We start from the raw sequence: 18,063 nt of genomic DNA, 5'->3' as shown, positions 1-18,063 counted from the left end.
TCACATTTAAACTAGTAGCAGAAGTAGAAACAAGATCACACTGTGTGTGTCTTTACTGCCCTTGAGACAAGCAGAGTGTAGTGCTGAGAAGTTAGCGAGCACACAAGTAGTAAAATGCATCATATTAAGGTTTTACAACATAAACCTGTTTTTTTTTTTTTTTTTCAAACGCCACAGTGCACTTTCCACTTTGTAGTTATCTCAGTACTTTATTTGATCACTTGGCAGCTTAACTGCAAGAATCAATACCAACACACAACGGTGAGCGATCAGCCTCTTAAAACGAAAAAGTAAGGGCACACATGTTGCTTCAGAGCAGGATTCATATGTTTCATAAGAGCAGCACAGTGGTACAAAGCTCAGCTTCTGTGAACGTGATTCCAGCCAAGTTACGGATGAGACAAGACCGCCGCTGGTGAGAAAACGGAATTCAACACATTGTTTTGCAAATGCTGCTATAAAAGATGTTTTACTTTCTCGTTTGTTTCAAATGGCCTGTTTCTTTGGTTGGTGAGGACAAAAGAAATTGCAGGTAAATAATATTTAACATAAAGGTACAACACAAAAGTGCATGCTCTCTACAGAACTGACGCAGGAGGCTCCTCCGTGCTGTGACACATTTAAGCCATTGAAGAGACTTGTGGAGGAAACACAGCCTCCTTGGTGTTTCTGTGATTGTGGCAGAATTTCAATAAATGTGCACCACATGAGACTGAATCAGACACAGAGAGAGCTAAGACATGTGGACTCCAATTCAGATTCGGTTGCAGCTGCTGGTAAAGGGTTTCATCAGAAATACAATTGTAATATCCGAATTCTAATAACCGTAGGACAGAACAATTCTCAAACAAAGTTGGATGCTGCAGATAATCTTTTGTTTTTTCAAATTGAATTTGAAATGTGTTGGTCGGGCTCTCACTTGTGAAGTTTGCATATTCCCTGGGCCCATCTGTGGCCGCGTGTGTGCAATCAGGAGAAGCTAATGTGTGTGATGTGCAGTTTAAGAGTTTGGGTCCCCAGTGAAATACTGGAGCTGAAGCCGGAGAGAGGAGTGAGTCATGTGCAGTGAATCATAGCCGCCCACACACAGCGAGAGGGGAGAAAGCAACAACTCCACGGGAGAAGAAAAAAATAAAAGCCCAGCCACAACAGTCCAGATAACATCTCCACCTGCCTGAGGGGCAGACGCTCGGCTGGATGAAGGACTTTCTCACGCACAACTGAAAGGACACATTTCCACTCCTCCTATCGGAGGTCTTTTGTGTCCTGGCCTACTTCATTTCCACAAACCGGCGTTTGGGGACTGCCAACGCAGGAAATGTCGGAGGGAGATGATGCAAAACAAAAAGGGCTGGTCACACAGTGACGCACGGGAGTACCTCCTGTTTTCACCGCAGAGCCTGCACTTCTCTAACTTCACCTGCATGGCAGCGAGCAGAGGCTGATTTCATCTGTTTTAACTGGACTGGTGCTGCACATTATTGATCCTCTGAAACAGGATGGAGGGTGTTCGTGCTGTTCAACCGGAGCCGGTCAGATAAAACCGGCGACTCTGCTGATTCACCTCAACTTTGCAGCTGCATGTAAACGCTGAGGATTCAGACTGAAGCCCACCACCTGATCACCTTCATGTGAATTGAAAACAAAAGCGGCATACATTCCCATAAGCTCCTGTCATTGTTCCTGGGCAATGCCTTTAAGCGTAAGGGGAGTCAGCGTGCTGAGGCATAGTCATGCAAAAGCCCAGAGCGGAGACAAGTGTGCACAGAATGACAAACACAAGCGAACACGCAGAGAGGCAGATATTTTAACAATCAATTCAGTCATTCAGGAACCACTGAGAAGGGTTCTGTTCGACCAATCACGTTTCCTGGTCGAAATTCCACTTTTACAGTATCGCGTTTCTGATTTAGAGCCGGTGGATGTTTTACAACATTTTCTGGCATTCATAGAAAATAAAAAAATCCTTTTGACAGTAATGGGTAGTTTGAGTCCTATTCTGATTTTAATTAAACAACTTATTTCTTTTGATTACAATGCAGGAAATAATGATGTTTAATGATGTAAATCAGAAGCTGGCATTTTGTTCCTGCGGGGTGGAATGAGCTAATGTGGGCTGTGGACAGAAGCGGTACTTTATAATTAGTTTTTCTAACTATTTCCAGACTCTTGTGAAATTCAGTAACATCCACATTAACACAGATCACCAGGAGGCATTTGATTGCTGTGATTGACCTTAAACAACTCTGCTCTCTCTCAGTGTAGGTATTTTCTGTGCAGCTCTCCACCGCAGTAATGGCAGCAGTGCTTGAGACTGCGACACATGGACATGTCTGGTCTGCAGATGAGAAATATTCCTTACAGGCCAAAATAGTGGTGAAATCTACAACCATTTGTTTTTGTTCTTTAATCTTTTCTTTTTTTGAAAAGCATTTTGTCCATCCGCTGTTGTAATTCCTCCTTTGGCTGTGTAGGAACTCGGCTAACTCGCCATGATAAAACATGCTGTGACAGAAATGTATAAAAATGAAATGTTGAGCGAGCATTCACAGAATAAACTCTGAAAGTTATGGATCTAAACTCAAATCAACAACTCCACATATACTCAATAATCTTTCAGGCACTGATATATTTATAAAAAAAACAAAAAAAAAACTGCAATGTAAATAACCCGAAATGCTAAATTATTCAACCTAGAATCCTTTCAAGTGCTTTTCCCTCCCTATAATTGCCTAAATTAGCATTTATCATTTAGCGGAGGAGCCGGAGCATCATTAGCTGAAAAGTTTCAGTTATGATAAAACTTATAACTAACTTGAAGCTTCTGCCGGTTGGCCATCGCTGCCTCCTGACCTGAGAAGGAAAAACAGGATGTCTAAAAAGAGCAACTTATCCAGAATTACTGCTCCGACAGGAACAAGGTGAGACTGAAAATGTTTCAACCTTGACTAGATATTAATTACAATGTCATTTTATAAAAATGTGAAGCAATCACAAATCAAAACTCGCAGCAGGAATTGAAAAGGAGCCATCAATCCATCAAGCATTTTGTCGACATTTCTTTAATGCTGCTGCATGGCACATCAACATCTCCACCCCTCTGTACTGCTGGTTGAAAAAACAAATCAGTGCCTCTTCACTAAAGGACAATGCAACAATCAGTGCCGTCTGCTGCAGCCAAAGCTGTTTTTTCACTTCATTATACTCTGAGGGGTTTGCTATTCTCCACTTGGCTTTTATGCATCCTTGCCAGTGAGGCGCTGCCAAAAATGTAATTAAAAGAGGGGTTATTAATCTCATGCTAGTGGCACACAGACAAAATAAAACCGCATTAATTTCAGCCTGCCTGTATGCACACACAAGAGTGAGAGGTGTGAGAGAGTGTGTGTTTGTGTGTTCACTCAGGTCTATTATCAGCTGCACTCCCTGCTTTTGACTAATGCGCAGGCCACATCTGCTCACAGCCTAGATGCCTCTCAGTCAGCCATATCTTGCCTGGACCAACCATCTGGCACTGGCTGAGCAGCAGAGGGAACACAAGAAACAACCAGCGCCACCACCCCTCCCTCCACACCGCAGGGTCCTGTGAATACCATCGACGGCCCACGTCGACGAAAATCACAGCCACCGCAGGTGAGGAGGCACACAAGGAGCAATTCTGCATAAAGTGCCCCGATCACAGTTAGTTAGTGACTCAGCAGTTACCAGAAAACACGGACGGTTGTGAGCTGAAAGTTGGAGAGTGTGCGGCAGTTACCTCGAGAGGGAGGTGACAGAATGAAAAGTGAAACCCTTCCAAGAGAAAGTGTCGACCTTTGTGGCCTTGAAGAACCAACCCCCAGGGTTATAAAGAAAATAAAAAAACCACCGCGAGGTGCCAAAGTTACAGCGCTCCCCTCTCTCTTATTTCAAGCGCACAAATTATTATCCGCAGACACTTTCTTTTAGTCGTCTGTCAGTATAAAAGCCGGGAGATAACAATGACCTACATTGACAGTTCACCAAACCCCCACCTGATTGTCCAATAATAGCTTGGCAACCGCAGCTAGACACACGACACCGGTCCCCCTCTATCCAAGTCTATCCACTGTGTTGCACTTCTGCACTGTGATGGAACCCTGCCCTGGATGCTTTTAGAGTTTAGGCAAATGTTAACAGCTCTGCCCTGCTCTTTACTGGATTTGGGGGTTCATAAGTTTATACTCCAGCCGAGTCAGATCTTCTGAACACATTAGTTAGTTTTTATCTTAAAACTCTTTTTTTCTTGTACGCTTACAACTGGAACAAACAGCTCTAAGATGGAAAACAAGAAGTATTCTGTTTTCCAAGTATTCGACATGGATCATTAGATAGTGAGGACGATTACTTTTTGACTAGTTTTGTTCTAACACATGCAGCATGTATCAATGAGCTGGAAACATAAACACAAAAATATTTCAAAAGTAAATGCTTGATTAATTTTAGTCAACAAAAAACGATGGTCACCTGTTAGAAATGAGAAGCTGCTTATGTCGACTTCTGTTTGAAATCAAGGCACCATTGTGTCAAAAGTTACGGAGAGCGTAGAGCGGTAGCTTTTCCACTGGGCCGTGGTTCTAAACTCTACTGGGCATGAGCAGTGGGACAAAGACAAAGCCTGAGTGACTGGGGATAACTAAGGTTGGTGGGGCTTAGTGAACAGTCAATGAAAGTGGGATTTTGCCTATACTTTCTATCTGTTGTGTTTCCAACAAACTCAGCACAACTGTTGCTCGATTGTGAGAGAGGAGGAGTGAACCCCGTTACTTTGGCCTCCCCGCCGGGCTTTTTGGTGAGAGGAGGATAGGACCCCCGAGGCCCCCAGTAGGAAAGAGTGGAATGAGATTTTTTTTTTCTTCTCATACTCGTTTAAACAGACGTCCAATAGCGCTTTCTTCTTTATCCTGCAAAATGTTTCAAAGCCAAACAAATGCCACTTGTTATTTGCTGAAAACAACAGCATTTAATAAACTAACACAGTTATTCTGTGAGTGAGTGTGTGTGTACAAACCTTGCTGCGCGCATCGACGTTGAGCAGACACACACCACACGCCAACTCCTTGGCATTTTTGATGCCGTGCCTCAGAATACAGGAGGAGAAATCTAGGGAGCTTTCATCAGGCTGCACACACACACACACATACACAGACATACACACACATACACACACGCACACACACACAGTTAATGGACCATCAATACTGGATTCACGAACACCTCATTATGTTATTGGCAGCCTTTCTACTCTCACCTTGACCTTGGATGCTCTATTATCATGTGTACTTGTGAAACCTGCACTCGAGAGTGTAAACATGTCTGGATGGTAATAGAAGGCAGTGAAAGCAGCTGTATACATTCATAACTATGTAACTTTTGTAACTGTGTTGTGCTCTGGCAAATAGTTTTTTTTTTTTTTTTTGAGTATCTTACAGCGAGCTTGGCCAGAGACATGAAGCCCATGAGGTTGTTCCACACACGGCTGACGTCCTTCAGCAGCTGTTGCAGCTTCTCAGAGCTCACCGCCGTGGCCTTGATGCCCAGCTCCACACGCCGGGTGACGCGGAACACTTCCACCACACCTGATAGGGGAAAACAAAACAACAACAACAAAAATAGACACAGGCACAAAAATCATACAAATGTTCTGTAGCTGTTTTTCGAAGAGGTGCGCCGTGTTCAGTCTTTGTGACATGTACGCCACTCGAACCTCATTAAAAGCAGAGAAACCCAATGAAGGAGCAGGACCTTGTCAGAGCAGGCAGAGATAAGCCATCACACCACAGCCTGTTTTAAACTTGCCCTTGTCCCCTCTGTCCTTCAGAGGGTTTAAGGCCACACACGGGCTTCTTCAGCCACCTCTTGTTCACAATATACAGCTAGCAGAGTGGCTTGTATACTGGTGTGTGTGTGTGTGTGTGTGTGTGTGTGTGGTCTGCGACTCCTCACCCAGCAGGTACTCCATGCCCTGAGCAGACTGGATGACCTCGGTGCAGACAGAGGAGCTGCTGATGCCATTGAGGGTGTTGTTAGCTTTGGTGATGACCTTAGTGTGGGAGAACAGAGGTCAGCATCGGTCCTCATCTGCTTATCATTATCATCATTATCATAAAGCAGCGGACCAACAGTTTTTGTCACACTTATATCACCTGATCAAGTTTTTGAGATGTCCTGCTAAAAATATGTATTTGACTGATACAGACAGAGTTTTCGGCCGAGAGACAAATTATTGAAGTTAAGTTTGCAGGGATAAAGACAATAGTGTGTCTCAAAACATATTTGATTTCAACAACAGGTTGAGAAAACATTTCACTGCCTTTTGTTTTTTCTCAATTATTCCACTACAAACGCAGACAAACCTCTAAAGCACTTTCCAGACACCTCTGCCACTCGTATGCGTATCGCTCGCTCTCCTGCAGCAACACAGAACAAAATGATCTCGAATGAACACAGAGACAAAACAAAACGGGACAGAGGAAGTTTCTGCGCTGTAATCTGGGGGTTGTTGTGGTGCAGTGCCCTCCTCACCTCCACCTCCCCAGTCAGGTCCTTGTACTTGTCCCTGATGACGGGCAGGGCCGGCCTCTCACTCAGGGTGTTGGATCGGTCTCTGAAGAGATGCTCTGGAGCTGGAGATGGGGGCGAGCGGCCAATCTCCTTCTCACCCAAACTGTGACTGCGTTTGTGGGAGCCTGCGGCGAAGACGGGAGAGAAAAGGGAGATAATGTTAGAAAGAAAAAAAAGACAAATATATTAACTTTTTCCCCGTCCCATTTATTTTAAGCAAATCAGCAACCCTTGTCTATTACTCATTTGGAGATATGCACAGGTTTGTTTGCAATTTTTATACTTTCATTCTGTTGCAGCTAATTCCTGCCAGACAAATTAAGTCATGGGCAAATAGTTAATTTGCAAACAATAATTACGTACAAAACAGGCACAAATATGCAGGTATGAATTATTCATAGGGACTCACACATGGACAAATTCTGGCAGGGTACCACAACAAACACGGGTACAAACACATGCTAAACTCACACTATTCCAGTGGGGCTGACAGTTAATGGATGTGTGTGTGTGTGTGGGTGGGTGTGTGAGCGCGCGCCATGCATCATCCTCCCCATATACTCCCAAAGCCCCAACATGATCAGATTACTGTTCCAATGGCTGGAGAGGAGTGAGTAAAGCCCTCTTCTTCACACAAATTAAACCCAGCACAGTGAAATAAATCTATGTGGTAAATAGACTTTTATCACAGCGGAGGAAAGGCTAATAAATTATTTGTGGAACATCACACCCGTTAATGGTGTTTGGAAGAAAAAAAACGAACAGCCTATAAGTGGATATGTTTAATTTCTGCTCACTGACTCTTTTTTTTTTTTTTCATCTATCTCACCAGAGATAGCTCAGAGCTGTCATCTCAACACTGCCATCTACTGTCTGAAAGCTTTATTACACATCTGATGGACGTCTTGTGGAGGTGGGGGGAGAACAAGCTCCAGGAGAGAACTAAGCCAAGCGAGTAAGTTGGCTGGTACAGTCAGGGATTTAGTTAAAAACATTCACATTCACATTTTAGTGCTGAAACAATTTTTCAATGAAGTGATGATTCCATCTAGAAAATGTATCAATATAATTTCACTCAATTTACATGAGTAAAACAAAGGAAAGAAAAAAAAGGCTGCAACCAAAGTTCAGTGTTTATAGGGAAAAACAATCATCAAAATAGTTGCCTAGTAACTTTCTATTAATTATCTAATTGTTTCAACACTAGGGTGAATGATCAAGGCATAAGTCAAATATGAAAACGTTCACTCAAAAATCTGAACATGATGACTGAGACTCACCTTGAACGGATAGGTCAAAGGTCGCCAGCTCGTTCTTGATCATCTCCTCGCTGGACTTGACTTTGGCCTGAGTGCTCGCCTTGAGGAAGTCAGACTTGCCAAACTTGGGCTTGTCCCCCTGGAAGGTGCCAAACTCATCAGGGGCTTCACTTTGGTTTCCGTCAGAGCCCATCTCGGCCGTGGCAGTGGGCGAGTCCGACTTTTCAGAAACGGTGCTCGCAAAGTCCCCAAAGTCGTCCTCGTCGTCCACAACACCGCCGTGGTCGCCGGAGCCAAAGTCTGCGAAGGGTTCAAACTTGTCATCCATCGATGAGCCATCCTCCGTGGGGAAGGAGGTGGTGATCTTTGCCACGGAGCCGCTTGAGATGTTTTCAGCACTGCCAACTGTCAGCTCCTTCCTCTGTGCTGGGACTAAAGATGGAAGGGAAGCTCCCTCTATGCCCTGCGACTTTCTGAGCTCACTGGGCAGACATTCCTCCCGCTCTGACCAGTCATAGCTGGCAAGGGTGCTGAGGTCCGATGTCCCAAAGGGGTCAAATTTCAGGTCGTCTCCTTCTGTAATGACAACACAGACATACCGGTGGTTCCTAGGAATAGCACAGACGCCGTCATGATAGCATGTTGATTAATGAGACTCGATGAGGAAGTGACATTTCTGTTCGATTATCACTATGTGACTTATTTACTGTTCAAATATATCATATCCGTTCTTCTACTGGTAGTAAGGTGTTGAGGAAAAACGTGGGGATTTCGAGACTCCGACAATATCCGTGTTTGAATTGCAAGTGCTGCCTCCAATGCAGATATTTTTTGTGTTATCTGCCCTGGTTTGATATCTGTCTGACATTTTTGCCTCCACCCAAGCGCAATGAAGGGGAGCAACATTCTATCTTATTTAGTTTTCTATTTAGTCTCCAACAGGACTGAAAATTATACACGCACACGCACGCAAACACATACAACACACAAATTACATTACCGTTCAATCTCTGAAATTTTATTTTTCAGTCAAATTAAAAATCTTGCTCCTATTGTTTTAAATGGTAGCAAAACTCTCATTGATCATTCAAAACATGTGCAGATAAGACTACAACCCTCTCCACTGCAAGACGTCACTACAGATAAGTGAGAAAATACTATTTTCATAGTTTTGGTAAACTGACCCTGAAGCTTTAGATGATTTACTATTAGTCAACAGTGTGAAGCAGAAGATCAGATGTATCGTAAAGTGGCATCTCCCTTTTCTAAACTTCACAGATGTGAAAACAAAAGCTGCAATAACCAGGCAATGGCAGGTGTTATCATTCAAAACACTTATGATCCAATGCAACTGCATTGGAATTAAATCAGCAGCTGACTAATACTTGGAGAAAAACGTCCTCCACCCATTTATTTATGTGAATTGTGTTTAATAATTGATCTCAAGCTAGAGTTGTTTTGATGGCAGAGCTGAATGTTGTTTATGAAAAGAAAATTACTGTCACTAATTTACTTTAAACACTCATGCTGTTTTTTTTGTGTCATTGGTGATAAAAAAAATCCTCATAATAATCAGAGCCCATCTCTTCATACTAAATCCTAGGGACGCATGACAGACTTTCAAATAAAAATATTTCCTCTCACTACGTCTCCTGTGTCCTGTGCTGTGTGGTTGTTTGTGATTATTTTTGTTATGACAAATATAAATTGAAAGATCTATACAGCTTCAACACACAAGTCTCCTACTCTATATTTCTCTCTCTCTTTCACACACATACACACACACACGTGCACCTATCTTTGCTGGGACCCTAGCCCTTTAGCTAAGGGCGCTTTATGTAACCTGTCGGACCCCACAAATACAGTAAAACAAGCCAAGGTGGACACACACACACACACACACACACACACACACACACACACACACACACACACACACACACACACACACACACACACACACACACACACACACACACACACACACACACACACACACACACACACACACACACACACACACACACACACACACACACACACGTTGAACCCTTCCTATTTTGCATGACATAGCCCTCAGGTGCAAAAAGCAATTTGTGAAATTGACAAGGATCTAGTGCTTGTGTGATCTCATCAACATCAGATCACTCCCCGGCCTCTCAAGAAAGGAAAGGAGAAAATAAGACGGTACGCGTTTCAGCAATACCAACAATAATATTTATTACAACAACATGAGTAAAGAGAAAGAGAGGAAAGATCACAAAGTACTGTGAAAGAGGTCTATCATTACAAGAGCTTTGTCAAACTAACACTTTGTAAAATTAGTTTTCAGTCATTTCGAATACAAGGGCATGCAGAGTCAGGAGAAAAAGGAGGAGAAACAAACAGCGAGAAGGAAAAAAAACAAGATAATCCGAGGGTATAGAAGCAGAAACCAGAATGAGAAGGCACATTCACAGACTAAAATCAGTTTTTCTGGGGAGATAACAAACTTTGTTTTAATATTAGGATGTAAAGCAACAGGTGATTCTCTTTTTTTTTTGGAAAAAAAGGATTTGATTACAGAACACTTGAAAAAGCCAGGTTGAAAAGATAATTCAAAGAACAAGCTCAAGGCAGGAGGCATTAAAACCCTTTGAGGACCTGAGGGGGAAAAAACAGTGGTCAAAACTTTTTTTGCTTTTATACACACTGCACTTAAGAGCAGTGAGAATTGAAAAGCCACAATTTAAGAGGCTGTTTATGCATTTTGTCAATTATCAAATAGGATTAAGTTCTGGTGCTTTTTTTCAAGCAGGAGGTTTAAGGGAGGCGATCACATTATCTGCATTACTCTGCATGTAAACACGAGAAGTGACTCTGTTCAAGCACTCAAAGGGTTACAGAAAACAGAGGGCTGTCCTGACACCTGACGTCCCAAGGAGGGTTGTAATTACACCCAATCAAAGATGCAGAGACAGATTTAAAGAGACAGTATCCTTTTTCTCTTGCTACAGTAATTGTAATTTGTCAAAAGCGGAATAATGTGCACAATTTCTTCCCCTAACTACTTGCACATCATCATCTTCTCAAGACAATGTTCAGATCAGACTGTTGACCTAAAATACTTTGATGAACATTTTAATCTCACAAAATACTTTAAGCTACATTGAATTTACATAGTTGGCAAATCACAACAAGATCAGAGTCGTCCTAATCTCAAAATAAGGGCTCATATTCCTGTAATAAAAATACACTCTGAAATCTGTAAGTATGCATTTTTTCTCCCTTTGATTAAAAACAACTTGCAAATACTGTTATGCATAAAATGGTTATCTTGTATTACTTTCTTGTCAATTTCACAAATTGAAAAGGCAGGCACACTGCAGCAAAAAGCAAGGCAGGAGGGGTAAATACTAACGTCATTATGTTCTCAGAGTGCCAGACCGTAGAGGCGCACATGATCAATTCATGCTGCAAATCACAGACAACGGTAAAAAAAAAGAAAAAAAAAAAGAATATCCTTTTGTGCTCTAGACTCAAAAGGACCCTCTTAAAAGAAATACTGTCTCTTTAAGATTAGGTACATGTCCAGAAGCACATTGCAAAGAGTGGTGAGGTGCTCAAACTGCTCAGCCCGCTACACTTTGTCAGGTTTGTCCCAGAGCTCTCCAAAGACAAGAAGAGCAGAAAGGTGAGATAGAGAAATGTGGAGGAGCAGTTTAAGTGGAGTAAAAAGCTTTTAGGAATGTATTTATGTTTAACTGTGCACTAGTTCTACCCAATCAACAGTAGCCTGAATGTTAAGCTGCATCCCCACCAACTGTTTGTTTGTACTCGCAAGAAGAGCAGAAAGGAGGGGGGCCAGTTTGAGTTCAACCAAAATCTGCCCCCTGTACAATAACTGAAATAAGGCAATGGGGATGTTCACATTTAGAATTATGAATTACTTGGATGAAATTATATGGCTGGTATACATGTTTTAACTGATAATAAGCTGATATGTGGAGAAACACCCAAGCAGACGATGTGAGTGTGCGACATGACAGGTGAAGACCTCGTCAACATTTTCAAGCCACAGAAAAATGGACAAATAAAGTTGAAAAAAATTGTCTTTCATCAAAGCTTTCATCTGACATAGTCTCAGGTTACATTGAGAGTTGGTCTTGATGTTTTCTGTGTAATATGAGCCATGACATGGAAGGTGAGATGCTAGATGAATAAATGATGAGCACTGGATAGAGGAAGAGAGGGAGCACTGACATGGACATTACCTGATTAATACGTAAATTTGTTTGATTTTCTTTAAATTAAGGACGCAACAAAAACTTTTAGGTAAACTTTTGACTCCACTTTCATGGACATAAGGTAGGGGGAGAAAGCCAACATGATATTACGGAAGCGTCTCATAATTAGAGGGTAATTTCATGTGATGCTGCACGGCACGTCTGAAAATACTGCAGGGTAATACAACAGCTCAGACACTGTGGTCTGAACATTGAACTGTCTGGATATAATGTGCCGAGCATCTCAGTTGCTTTTGTGACATAAAATATCATCGTTGCTCTTTTGCAAAATAGCTTTTTTGCCATTGCTGCGAGCACAATGTCCCATTCAAGGTATAATTTCATTTTCAGCTATTCAAAATTGCATTATCCGAAGTAAAATCCGCACAAACCGAATGTCAGCCATTAAAAAGGGTGAAAATGGTTTACTGATAATGCTTTTGGTAAACTGCAGTCTTTTGTGGGAAACCTGTGATTAAAATAGGATCATGACAACGCCCCCTCAGACTCGTCTGTATTCAACTCAACCTTTGTTTGTGTTGCACGACACGTCATCACAAACACGCACGAGCACGTACACACACACACACACACACACACACACACACACACACACAGACACACAGACACACAGACACACGCACGCACGCACGCACGCACGCACACACACATGCACACGCACACACACTGCCCTGTGGAGACAGAAGATACGCTGAAGGGAAGCAGGGAGGACACAACAGGGATGTAATCCCAGTCACACAGACAGTAACCAGGGACCGTGTCTACGAACTACTCTGCCAACACGTCAAATCCAGGCATCATAATTTGTAAATGAATAGACCTTTCTGTCATAGAAATAACAATAATAATAATAACACTACCAATTATAATAATATATGCAGAGAAGGAATGGGGATGTGGAAATAAGGGAGGAACTCAAATAAATACATAAATACATAAATATATAAATAAAATATGTTAAGGTGAAAAATGAAATGTGGAATGAAATGCATGTAATATGATATGTTATTCATGTAGACTGATGTCTGTCTTCTGATTTTGAGCATATTAAAATCATTGCTTGCCCTTTGACCCCACCTTTTTTATTTTGGTGGAGTCAACGGGCACTGAGGAGGAGAGGCCCTGGAATTAATACTGTGTATAACTGGACAGGGCCTCACCAGAGCAAACGCACTAGTTCCTCACCTGTAGCGGGGGGCTGGTGGGCCGAGAGACCTGGCAAATCCAGGGAGCTGTCCGACATCACGTGCTTCAGGTCTCCGCCCATATCCGACAGCTTCATGTCCAGCTGCACTGACAGCGCGTCCTCGGAGTCGTCTTTCCCCACACTGCTCCCTCCAATGGACGGGAGGTCGAGTGACTTGACAGAGGCGGAGTCCTCTTTGCCCTGTTTGAAAGCGCTCACCTTGTCCACCAGAGTCTTCTCGGACGCCCCGAGTGCCGTGCAGAACTTTGAGGACTGAAAGTCGGCAAAGTCCTCTGTGTCGCTCTTGAGGGACGAGAAGGAGCCGCCGCCGCTCTCCTTGGTGTCATCGTAGGCGAGGCCTCCCTCCAGAGACAGCTGTTTGAATACGTCGTACTTGTCTGAGTTCTGCTGAGGCCTCTGCTGCGTGGTGGTCTCTCCTTGCACCCCGACGCTGCTGTCACCTTTAGGCTCCCCACCAGAACTGCCGAACGCCATGAAGTCTGCAAAGTCGTCCTGAGGCGCTGCAACAGCTCCGCCTGCTGCTGAAGTTTGAGTGGCATCAGAGGAGGAGCCAAAGAGGGCAAAGTCACCAAAATCATTTGTGCCTCCCCCTGGAGCTTTAGATCCACCTGGTAGAAGCACTAAAGAGGGGGGCACAGACATAGAGGGGAAGGTGCTAGGCTGTGTCTCTGTGGGGGCAGGAGCAGAGGGAGCTATAGAAGAGAAAAGGTCCAGGTCAGCTATGTTGAGGGGTTTTTTGGACTGAGAAAGAGTCACTGCTGGCTGCTGCTGCTGCTGTGGTGGTAGTTGCTGTAGAGACTGAGAGTTTGGGAAAGGAGAGGGGAAGGCAGGCTGGAAGATTTTGGCCTGTTCTGAGGGGTCTAGTGGAGAGATGCTGTCGGCGGTTTTAAAGTCTGTGAAGCCATCATCAGCGCTGACAGACTTGAAATCTGCAAATCCTTCCCCTGTGAACCAAAGACAACAATTCTAGATCAGTAAGAAAAACATTTAACACAGCAGATACATATAATGGGATATCAGACAAAAAAGGTCTCAGCTGCAACAGCCGTGATTCAGTCATTTTACAATCCTACAAGAAAAGAAGTGGAAGGATTAGTTTGGCTCTGTGAATCACTCCGACTTCATTTGTCAGATGAACTGCGGGCAGCAGAGAAAACAGCAAACATCACTGCACAAAAAAAGCAACGTCACCCAAAGACATATACACCCCCTGTACCATGCAGTAAACTCTTAAAACTGAAACAGAAAATGTTGAAGCCACTCGACAAAAAAATGTCCATCTTAACAAGCTATTTTGTCTCCTATATATCTAAGACACTTTCTGAGGGAAAACTGTCTTCCAGCTCTGCTTTGGTATGTTTTAGGTTTAGAAGTGTTTCAGAAGTGTTTCTTACTATCAAATGTCGAAATGGTTAAGAAATGACAGATTAGACATGTCAATAAGACACAGTATTGGGATTAATGCTGGCTGTAAATATGGATTTACAAAAACCTCTTGACCAATGATCAATAAGTATGCTATCCCCCCCCCCCATATTTGTTCATATTTATGCAAAGATACTATTCTTACAAAATCAACTGCTACAATCTAAAAGTAGTTTGTTTTCTTTAAAGGAACTGTTCAATTCAAGGGTTCAACAGTAACTGAAATAACTAGTTAAGATGGGTATTTTTTTTTCAATGAGAAAACTCCATAAATGTTCTAAAAACTTCAACAGCGATAATATTCCATAGTCTTTTTTTCTCAAAAAGATGCGACTAATACAAACCACACAAAAAAAGTACAAAAAGTCACGTTTCAGTTGTGGTTTATCCAGTGCCCGAATAATATATGCAGGGACTGAAATAAAGAATCTGTTCACACTGCTCGTGTACGGTGGAAAAGAGATAACTAATGAGCTCATTAAAGAGATGGAGCCTGTATGCGCCAAGGAAAGGTCACTGCAAAGCATCACTTACTGGAGGTGTAAGAGCTGTCCCCATCTGAAACTGTTCTAATGAAACAGGGACGGGAAACACACTGGTATCAACACTGCAGAACCAGATTCAGTGTAAACATGGAACAATATTAACGTGTCATTTTAGTGACCTGCTTCACCCAAGTTATAATAAATATATAATAATAATTGGAGGGAATCAAACACTTCTGCCACTCTCTTCAGTGCAAACTCCAACCAAAACACAGCAAGGATTTGTTTTCTAATGAGGATGTGACGCTTTTTTTGAAGGTCTCATCTGTCCTCTAGCTCACAGGAACTATCTCAGAGCCCAACATGTCCTCTTTGGTTTTTGTTGAAAAAGCAAAAGCGAATTGACTCGGGAACAGACAAAAATGGATTTAGAATAAAAATAGATTTGCAACTGTGAGTTTCAGCGTAAAAGTGTTTGTGTGTCTTGAATGTAATAGTTCTTACCGACTGATTTCTTGTCAGCAGGTTGCTCGAGCTGTCTGAAAACACTGTATTTGTCTCCAACATCTGGAACAGAACAAGGAAAAGAAGAATGTGAAAAGTACTTTCTCTTTGTATTGTCCAACAGACAAAACACTAAGTATATATTGTAATTAATTACAAACAACCTTGTAAAACTGCAGGTCACAGACACATGAGAGGTGATTTGATGTCAATAGAAGAAAACCTTGACGTTAAGGGATTTGCTGAGGCCTTTTTCACAAACTAACAGCTGTGAAAGACGTGAGAGGATGTCCCAGGCACATGAGAGGTGGTGCGATGTCAATAAATTCATAAATGAGTGAGCTATTGAAACAGCACTTGGACCATTTTCCTTCTCTACACTCCTTGGTACTTCTCCGGGTGGTCCCGTGGTGGTCGTCTAGAGACGGGTCTCTCACTGGCTGCAGACATGCTGTTGCCTGCGCCTCAGCCTCCAGTCACTAAGGCCGCTTCACAGCCACAGATGGTTGAGGATCAGTTGATTTTGTCCCATCTTGTATCTTTCAGCAGCCTATGGTAACTTAAAAATCTGACTGAAATCAGCTAAAATATATGCGATACTAACGAAAATGAAATTAACGGATATCGTATAGTTTTAAACACACTGTATCGAAAAATGTTGATACTTTTGACAACCCCTGTGCAGAAGGTACCTGAGACGTGGGTTGTGGGCTCTGCAGGTGGATCCACAGACAGCTGCTTGAAGACAGCGTACTTATCAGAGGATGTCACGGGGGCGGAGGAGGAACCAGACACTGGAGTCAGCATGGCAGGCGCACTGCAGGGAGACAATCGCTATAGTCAGGCATCAGGAAGAGTGAAGTTCAACAGTAGAGTTTAATCCCCATAAGCTGCCTGAGCCGACTGAACATTTGCCCTAGGCTCCCAAAGTTTGGAGGTTGTTTTTTTTAATAATAAAAGCTTTTTATTCTACTAACCATAAAAGTGACTATGGTGCTGATGCAAGCTGTGGGAGCTTTTATCTGTTTTATACAGAAAAGCACTTTAATGAAAAAAGACAACACACTTGCAAAGAGCGTCACAGACGTGGGTCATATATCAGTACTTGTCTACATTCATGTATTGTAAATGTTAGTTTCAACTGATGTTGTGTCCAGTTGTCATGTCGGTCTGTCAATGTTTGACGTTATTTTGTTCTGATTATGAGAAACAAGTACAGGAAATTGTTCCTGCCACAAGCCATAACACTTTATAACACCTCACCTTAATAATTTTATTATTGTTATTCTCTATATTTTTTGCAATTTTATATTTAAAATGTATTTGTGTATATATTGTATATATTTCTAATGTGTGCTGTGTGAAACGTGCTGCTGCTGCTACACCGGAATTTCCCAGCTTGGGATGAATAAAGTATCTATCTATCTATCTAATGCACCTTCAATTTGTGCACAACTGACCTGAGCCTCTTCAGGCCAACAAAAAAAAAAATTCTGTTGCAGTGTTTGCAGTTGTGCTTTTATTCTTTTATAGTTTTTAACTCAACCTGTTTCCTACCTGTACCTTCAATCAAAACAAATGGAAGTTAAAAGGCAGAGCTGGCATTTTGGGAAACACTTATTTGTGTTTGAGAGTTAGATGATAAGATTGATATGACATCACATCCCTATACACTAAATATTAAGCTAAAAACAGCAGCCAGTTTGGTCAGCTTAGCTCAAAGACTAGAAAACAGATTACTAATTAACATGTTATATTGGATTTTTAGAATTCATATAAAAAATACCCCCGAAAAAGTAAACTTTTGGTTTTTTATTATTTAATTTAAATGCTACTGTGAGATACATAAAACTATTTAGCAAATGCATTTAAATATTACTGTACATATAAAAAGTTGCTGATTTGAAGAATCATTAAGCTCACTTTCCAGCGAATGTCCACAGCCCAACAGCCTTTCAGTCTCTCATTTACCAAGACAACGCTCTCAGGCAGAGGAGAACTCTTGTTTCTCTTCCAAATATTAATTGCCTTCCTCTCAGTGAGACGGTGGTCTCTCCATATGGACGGAAAGTAATTTAAAAAAATGAGCTTATCTACTGTCCACTGAAATAAATTCATTAAGCAATGACCCAAACTCATTGTTATTCTAGCAAGGTTATGCGAGATATCAAGACAGTGTGTCTGACTGTAAGGTTTCTATAGACAGAAATGTTATGCAGGAGAACTCAGCTCCAAATAAACCATCCAGGGCTGAATATAAGACACTAATCACTGCACAACAGTTTAGTTAGTTATTTAGATAAAGTGCAGAATAA

The 18,063-nt window shown here is 42.1% G+C and overlaps 1 protein-coding gene across 10 annotated transcripts in view; it reads right to left on the bottom strand.

Moving 5' to 3' along the window:
• Positions 1-18,063, bottom strand: part of synrg (synergin, gamma) — a 32,402-nt gene that overhangs the window by 1,500 nt on the left and 12,839 nt on the right. For 7 of the 10 annotated variants that reach the window (XM_047335538.1, XM_047335542.1, XM_047335539.1 and 4 more), the window contains 10 exons: positions 16,441-16,565; positions 15,749-15,811; positions 13,313-14,278; positions 7,863-8,417; positions 6,544-6,707; positions 6,375-6,428; positions 5,965-6,061; positions 5,449-5,597; positions 5,030-5,140; positions 4,884-4,922 (listed from right to left, as the gene is read on the bottom strand). In XM_047335538.1, the coding sequence (XP_047191494.1) occupies positions 4,884-4,922; positions 5,030-5,140; positions 5,449-5,597; positions 5,965-6,061; positions 6,375-6,428; positions 6,544-6,707; positions 7,863-8,417; positions 13,313-14,278; positions 15,749-15,811; positions 16,441-16,565 (2,323 nt within the window). The remainder of the gene's footprint in view (positions 1-4,883; positions 4,923-5,029; positions 5,141-5,448; positions 5,598-5,964; positions 6,062-6,374; positions 6,429-6,543; positions 6,708-7,862; positions 8,418-13,312; positions 14,279-15,748; positions 15,812-16,440; positions 16,566-18,063) is intronic. The other 3 variants (XM_047335541.1, XM_047335546.1, XM_047335543.1) reach the window with 2 other exon arrangements.

The sequence above is a fragment of the Scophthalmus maximus genome, chromosome 11 (genome assembly GCF_022379125.1).
Source record: "Scophthalmus maximus strain ysfricsl-2021 chromosome 11, ASM2237912v1, whole genome shotgun sequence".
In the NCBI taxonomy this organism is placed as follows: Eukaryota; Metazoa; Chordata; class Actinopteri; order Pleuronectiformes; family Scophthalmidae; genus Scophthalmus; species Scophthalmus maximus.
This window is presented reverse-complemented; position numbering and strand designations above follow the sequence as displayed.